General features: G+C 47.1%; 1 protein-coding gene across 1 annotated transcript in view; it reads right to left on the reverse strand.

Annotated features, from left to right (window-relative positions):
- LOC310791888 (SLIT-ROBO Rho GTPase-activating protein 1-like) overlaps window positions 1-7,822 on the reverse strand; it is a gene marked incomplete at both ends in the record, with an annotated part of 63,380 nt that extends 55,558 nt beyond the window's left edge. Inside the window, one exon of the mRNA XM_083653566.1 lies at window positions 7,756-7,822. Within this exon, the coding sequence (XP_083509692.1) occupies window positions 7,756-7,822 (67 nt within the window). The remainder of the gene's footprint in view (window positions 1-7,755) is intronic.
- Window positions 7,823-8,421: the final 599 nt, after the last annotated feature.

The following is an 8,421-nucleotide window of genomic DNA, read 5'->3' on the forward strand; positions in this document are numbered from 1 at the left end:
ATTGAGAGACTAGGTAGTTAGGGTTAGGACATCTGTATTGAGAGACTAGGTAGTTAGTGTTAGGGCATCTGTCTTGAGAGACTAGGTAGTTAGGGTTAGGGCATCTGTATTGAGAGACTAGGTAGTTAGGGTTAGGGCATCTGTATTGAGAGACTAGGTAGTTAGTGTTAGGGCATCTGTATTGAGAGACTAGGTAGTTAGGGTTAGGGCATCTGTATTGAGAGACTAGGTAGTTAGGGTTAGGGCATCTGTATTGAGAGACTAGGTAGTTAGTGTTAGGGCATCTGTATTGAGAGACTAGGTAGTTAGTGTTAGGGCATCTGTCTTGAGAGACTAGGTAGTTAGTGTTAGGGCATCTGTATTGAGAGACTAGGTAGTTAGGGTTAGGGCATCTGTATTGAGAGACTAGGTAGTTAGTGTTAGGGCATCTGTATTGAGAGACTAGGTAGTTAGTGTTAGGGCTTCTGTCTTGAGAGACTATGTAGTTAGGGTTAGGGCATCTGTATTGAGAGACTAGGTAGTTAGCGTTAGGGCATCTGTATTGAGAGACTAGGTAGTTAGTGTTAGGGCATCTGTCTTGAGAGACTAGGTAGTTAGTGTTAGGGCATCTGTATTGAGAGACTATGTAGTTAGGGTTAGGGCATCTGTATTGAGAGACTAGGTAGTTAGTGGTAGGGCATCTGTATTGAGAGACTAGGTAGTTAGGGTTAGGACATCTGTATTGAGAGACTATGTAGTTAGGGTTAGGGCATCTGTATTGAGAGACTAGGTAGTTAGTGTTAGGGCATCTGTATTGAGAGACTAGGTAGTTAGGGTTAGGACATCTGTATTGAGAGACTATGTAGTTAGGGTTAGGGCATCTGTATTGAGAGACTAGGTAGTTAGTGTTAGGGCATCTGTATTGAGAGACTAGGTAGTTAGTGTTAGGACATCTGTCTTGAGAGACTAGGTAGTTAGTGTTGGGGCTTCTGTCTTGAGAGACTATGTAGTTAGGGTTAGGGCATCTGTATTGAGAGACTAGGTAGTTAGGGTTAGCTAGGAAAAGGGAATGCATTCAAATAATGTCCACACTAATACAGCTATACTGGCTTGTGTGTGTGTGTGTGTGTATGTGTGTGTGTGTGTGTGTGTGTGTGTGTGTGTGTGTGTGTGTGTACGTGCGTGCATGCGTGCACACGTGTGTGTGTGTGTGTGTGTGTGTGTGTGTGTGTGTGTACGTGCGTGCACACGTGTGTGTGTGTGTGTGTGTGTGTGTGTGTGTGTGTGTGCGCGTGCGTGTGTGTGTGTGTGTGTGTGTGTGTGTGTGTGTGTGTGTGTGTGTGTGTGTGTGTATGCCTGCGAGTGTGTGCGCGCGCGCCATACAGAAGAGGGCCGGGCAAAAGTCTGTCCACAGTGTGCTGCACTGACAGAAAGAGCACAGCGGGTGAGGGATGAGGGAGAGGGAAGCAGGAGGGAGAGAGAGAGAGAGAGAGAGGGAGAGAGAGAGAGAGTAATTGTGTGTGCAAAAAAAAGGAGAGGAGGAGAGAAGTGGCTCTCCTGAATGAAGCCTGGGCCTGTTATCTGTGAACGGGTACAAAGCTTTATATCCACCTGCCACACAGGGTTCTCCCACACCTTCCTATACATCACATCCAAGGACTTTCCAAGGGCTTTCCAGGCCCAACTCTCTCCAACTCAAGGAGCCAACATGGCACAGAGCCAACATGGCACATACACACACACACACACACACACACACACACACACACACACACACACACACACACACACACACACACACAACATGGCACAGGTCTTTTGAAACACGGATCAGTGTTAATTAGCTACAACTGATTTCTGTAATATAAACTATTAAGCTTTACAGAAGCTCACAGACTCAAAAAATGTCTATTAACACGTTGACTGCCAACGACGTATTGATACGTCAAGCAGAATCCAACCGTTGACTGCCAGCGACGTATTGATACGTCAAAAAAATCGTTTTTTTTTTTTTGACGGTGGGGCGTTGATCAATCCCTTTTACGTCTCCTATACAATTATTGGAGGTATTGAATGTGTATAATCTATTTTACCGACCCACTAAGTGTTGACAGTGCTCCCCCAGACGAGCGAAATCAAAGAAAAAACTGCCGCGGGAGCAAGCCATTCAAGGAAATGGCGAGGCGATTTTACAGTAATCCAGACTTGTCTTGCCCGAGAGCGGCCGCGCAGGCAGCAGCACACAGAGAGCGGAGAGCGATTTGCAAAATAGATTATAGGTGAAACACACTTTGAAACACCTCAGAAAGGCCAGAATCAACATCTGCCCATCGCCCACGCATTCCCCGGCCCATCTTGACTCGCACAAGGAGCGTCCGCACGCAGGCAAGCAGGCAGGCAGGCACGCAGGCAGGCAGGCAGGCAGCAGCAACGCGCTTCTGACACGCCCGCTGTAGAGCCAGGAGGAAGGAGGAGAAGACACACGGAGGGAGGAGTTTGAATGAGAGGGGTGTTTCCTGCTGTTATGGAGGAAATTACTGTTCAAAACTATTGTTTAGAATGTCTGACGGTCTTACTGATGCCAAAAATGAATGGTTAAAGTGACAGTTCTATCGAATTTCACAAAAAGCCATTTATCTCTGAATAAATTTCCAGACGCTGAAACCATGCTGTACTCAACGGCTAATATCTACATAACTACTAACTCTACAAACTAACTCTTTTAGACAGAGAAAGCACACATTCTATTAGTACTTTTCTGAACTTTGTGTTCACAAAGTCCAACCAGAAAATTATGCTCGGCTCTTGTAAAATGAGCCAGAATCCTCAAAAAAAGGCCTGGCAGAAGCTACCTACAGTAAAAAAAAAACGGCTGGCAGTCAATGTGTTAAGAAGAGTTTGGGTGAAACAACGTGTGAAACAAGGACACATTGGATACATCAAATCAAGTACACATGAATGAAATATAATGTACCATTATACCAAATACCTCAATATCGATATTGCAACAATATTGTAGGGATGACTATTGGTGTTTTCACAAAAACATTTACACAATAAGATTTTTGATCAATAATCATCAGTAATAATGTGGATACAATGACTAAGTGGGTAAAGGCAAACCATAGAACAGCTAGAACAGTCTGCTAAGTTCAAATGACATCACTCTACTGTAATGCAGCCTTTACAACCAGGAAAAGACTATACTGACAATATGCCATATCACACACACACACACACACACACACACACACACACACACACACATTCCTCAGTTTCTCTCGTCTCCAGTATCTGCCCACGGCGAGGTGGTGCGCCTTTCGGGCTGAATAGTGAGCTTTTTCCGACCGTTTTGGAAGTGAAGCGATGGTGTGTGGGCGGAGGTGACAACTGAGTATGTAAGAACAAGTGTGAACAGCCATGTGGACAGGAGAGAGACCGAGCCTGAAAGACTGTGGCAGAGGGAGAGAGAGAGAGAGTGAGTGAGAGAGAGCTGTATGAAAGGCCTCCTCTCTCGCCGTGTCCACTTCCCGTCAGAAAAACTCAAACTAAATTGGGGATAACGTACTGTACTTGGGTAAAAATGTACATGTAGAGGCGCAATCTCCTCTCTTCGCTGGCATTTAGCATGTAGCGGTTTCAATTGCAATAGTAAAAGCTAGAGATGGGATAAGAGGTGGAAAGTAACAAATTACATTTACTCTCTAGTTACTGTAATTGAGTCGTTTTTTTGTGTACTAGCAGTTTTTAAAATCAGTAATTTTACTTTCACTTAAGTCAATTTTGCTTGAAGTAATGTACTTTGATACATTTTAAATAGCCTCAGAGTAACCCTAGTAACCATTTTTTAAGGGACAATCCCATTGGCCAAGGGCCAGCGTGCCCTCACGGGTTAAAGTAGTAGTCACACTACCTCCCCCCGCAGTGGACATGGCTGTAGGAGGGAATCGAACCCGGGTATTTGGTGTGTGGGGCCTTCTAAAGTCGAACACGCTAACCATTCGGCCAAGGAGACAGTCCCAAGGAAAGTAACTATTGGCTGATCAAAAAGTCACTAGAAATGGCCCGATGACATCATCACAACAAGGGAAGGGGGACTACGATGTGTGTGGGAAGCAGTGTGATCATAAGACCTCTCTGGATGACACGCACGTAGAGCAAACCGCCATCAAAACCAAATGCAACTCTTCACCAGAAGTTGAACAACGGTCAGTCAGAAAGCAACGAGAATACATTGACGAGTAGTAACTAAGTAACTAACCAGTAATTTTACTTCTACTTAAGTAAAATGTAATGAAAGTAACAGTACTTTTACTTGAGTAGATTTTTTTGGTACTATTTCCACCCCTGGGGCCGGTTGCACCAACTGGTCTTACACTGGTCTTAAGCTAAGTTGGTCGTAACTTTACGACCTAACAGCTACGCCGGTTGCACCAAGACGGCTTAAGCCTTCTTTTCACTACGCCCAGGCGTAAGAGTTACGCCTGGTCAGCAGGAGGCGTAGAGCCTGCCTGTAACATCTCCGTGTCTTATCAGCGGAGACCGTTTTGAGTCCTTACCCTCATTGTCGTAACACAGCCAGTTCTCCATCTTTTGAAGCATGATGTTAGATTACAACGAGCTAGTTGTGTGGCTTAGCCTTCCAAAATGTTGCCGTTAATTTTTTAGAATTTAATACATAGAACTGGGAACGTTACATTCAATTTCATTCAGACTGTCTTTCTGGCTCAATCGCCGCCATTTTCCCCCCGGAGCGAGGGAGGGTGAGAGGAGGGAGGGTGTTTTACAGTAGTGGCTGAGAGAGCGTAGTGGCATAGTGCTCCAAGCAGGTCGCGAGGCACATTTTTTGCAACATCATCCAATCAGGGGGCATTCCCTGGCAATTCACATGGACGCGCATTGCTACGACCAGCATAGTTAAGACCAGACGTAAGCCGTGTTGGTGCAACAGGCGTAAATCCACTCTAAAGACTGGTCTTAACTAAGACCGACGTAGGAGTTACGACCAGGCATAGTTAAGACCAGTTGGTGCAACCGGCCCCTGGATATCAGTAGTATCGGGTATATGCAGTATCGGGTGCCGATACTGACGTAATTCACGTATCGGATATCTGACGTCGCCGATCCAAGTTCCAATCTAGATTCCATTCATAGTTGACCTGGGCCATAAACCCACCATAATGGAGTTCCCAAGTGGCACGGGTGTTTGTTGAAATGTCTTAATCATTTTGAGTGGATCAATTGTTTTGTAGATATCTAATGACCTTTATTAATTGTTGTTGAATTGAATATTGTGGAATATTATGAAGCAGGTAGTCTCGCTAGCCAGCCTCTCTTCCTTTCCGTCAGAGAGTCTGGCGCCATGGAAACAGGCAACAGGGATCAGCCCTCCCCTGCTCTAAAGCTGCTCTCCCATTCGAGCGGCTGTTTCGGTGGCAGCAGGATATCCGCTCCCCCGCTTGCAAGCTCTGTCACACGCTCTGTCATTGGCTCCGACCATGTCAATCAGCTCCCATGTGTGTCGCTGTAATGCTCCCGGCCGCCGAATGTGAAAACAACGATGCTAACTAGCTAGCGTAGAAAGCTAACGGCAGAAACCTACAGGCTAACTCGTTGCTACACGCTGAAAATGGCAAGTTTTGAAGAACTATTTTCCAAGGGGACTAACGCTAAGCACCGCCCAAGACGAGGATGATTGGTTAACCCAAACAGAGCATTTTTTTCGCAATCCCATAATGGAAACCTGCGTCGCCAGACTCTCTGAAGGAAAGGAAGAGAGGCTGGCTAGCGAGACTATGAAGCAGGTAACTAATGCTATGAGATAATGCTATTATCAAACCAAAGACTAAATGACTTCACAGTAGGAGCCAGCTATGTAAAAGGTGGAGGCTGGAGCTCCTTGGGAGAGTTGCCAAGAGCTCTGGTATCGCTTTTGGTATTGGCAGATATCCAAATCCAGGTATCGGAATCGGATCAGGACTGAAAAAAGTGGATTAGTAAATCTAGTAAAAGGTCAGCCATTTTGAGTGGTTGCTTAGGCATTCCAGTGGAGCCCGCAGGTCTCTAGCAGGTGACACACACACACACACACACACACACACACACACACACACACACACACACACACACACACACACACACACACACACACACAGCCAGGGAAAAGGGAGTGTGTGTTCAGACGAGGTTGGCAGATGTGGCACAGTCAGGCGCAGACACCCATTAGAGCTGTGCTTTGAAAAAGGCCATTTGACTCTCTCGCTCTCTCTCTCTCTATCTCTCTCTCACACACACACACACACACAGACACACACGCACACACACTCCACACCCTTGAAGCATTGGTATGGGGGTGAAGGTAACCACTGTTGGCGCTGAGAGAGGAGAGGGGTGACTGGGTGGAGGGGGGGGGGGGGTCCCACAGTCACTGTAACCATGGCAGCTGAAGGTGGAGTTTGGCAGACCTGATGGTGTCCCATCATCATCGTCATCGTCATCATCTCCATGGATGCACCATCATGGATTTTTTTGACGATATTTTCCAACTCTTTTGGTCAATTGCCGATGCCGATATATGTGCACATTTTCTTCCACCTAATCTCAGAGAACATGTCTCTTCTGTTAGTGGAATTAACACATTATTATTATGTCTACTCTTATGGTGATGATGGCCCACAATGCTTTTCAAAATGTACACATTCACTGGACCAAATAAGAGAACTACTTCAACTTATAGGTGATGTCAAACACGTTGGCGTGCGCACCGTCATGCCGGGGACATGGCATCACGCATGTAGTCAAGCATCCAGCATTTCGGGGATCATTTGAGCATCATTTTATCGGCCTGTCATGTTGGCAGACATGTTTGTTTTCGGGCCGATGTCGATATTTCATTTTAAAGCCTTTATCGGCCGATACGGATGACGTGCCGATATCATCGTGTGCATCCCACTGTCTCCATGTGTCCCCATCATCATCATCATCCTCATCATCCTCATCACACTTCGGGAAGCCACGTACAGATTGCGCACGCACGCACGCATGCGCACACACACACACACACACACACACACACACACACACACACACACACACACACACACACACACACACACACACACAGGGGAGCCTGCTGCAGTCGCAGCCTCAGAGGAATACCAATAGAGAGGCTGGATACTCCCAGACGGGCCAGAGAGATGCTGCTCATTAGAGAGAGGGGGAGAGAGAGAGAGAGAGAGAGAGAGAGAGGTGGGGGGTAGAGGGGGGGGACACGCTAGTAGCCGGAGGTCTTGAGACAGGCAGCCGGTGGTACGCCATGCACTTGACTGTGGGCACGCCATAGCTGGCACACACACACACACACACACACACACACACACACACACACACACACACACACACACACACACACACACGGCTGAGGGGGCTCAAGGACTCCTCTGCAGACTACCCCCCCTTTCCCCTCCATCGCCCCAACACATCCCCCTCCCCGCCCCCCTCGGGCACCGTGCAGCACTCAGGATGAACCCAAAAAATCCTGACGTCTCATGGTGAGGTGTCAGCTCCCATACAGTGTGTAAAAGCCTACCTGTGTGTTTATGGCTGGTTTGTGTGTAACGCTATAGCTATTACCTATAGGTGAGTAGGTGGGTGTGACTATACAATGCCTAGATGGCCACTGGGTTAACACCAGTAACAATCATTCTAATAATAATAATAATATGATGATGATGATGATGATTATAATAATAATCATAATAATGGTGATATTCTTACCTTTCACTTGGCTCTCGTATTCAGCAAGGATTTCTTTGTCCTTCTTGCTTCTGTTGGAGTTTGACATCTCGAGGTGATCGATGAGCAAAACCAGGTAGAAAATCCCTCTCTTCACACCTTCTTCTCTACACCGCCCGAGGCTTCAGTGACAAACATGCTACTGTAGGTAGATCCATCCATCCAGTGCCTGTGCTGCCTGCCGCCCGTGGCCCCGCACCTTCTTGGGACGCGCCTGTGGATTCACGCACAGTCAGGGAGAAATCACCCAATCGTGACCGCGCCGCAAGGAGCCGCGAAAGCCATTGCATGGAATCACAATGTTGTAGATTAAAAAATAAAAATCAAATAAAATCTGATGGTGCCCTCTGTTTTCAGGTCAGTCGAGGTGCGGCTGCGTGCAAATCACACACCCATACACTGACTACACACATGCACCGGTTTGCAGGGAGGACCGGGTACACGCCCACCACTAGGTAGCACGCAACGGACCACACACACACACAGCACACACTACACACACACACACACACACACACACACACACACGCACGCACGCACGCACGCACACACACGCACGCACGCACGCACGCACACACGCACACACACACGCACACACACACACACACACGCACGCACACACACACACACACACACACACACACACAC

This window comes from Poromitra crassiceps (genome assembly GCF_964638095.1).
Source record: "Poromitra crassiceps genome assembly, chromosome: 2".
NCBI lineage: Eukaryota > Metazoa > Chordata > Actinopteri > Beryciformes > Melamphaidae > Poromitra > Poromitra crassiceps.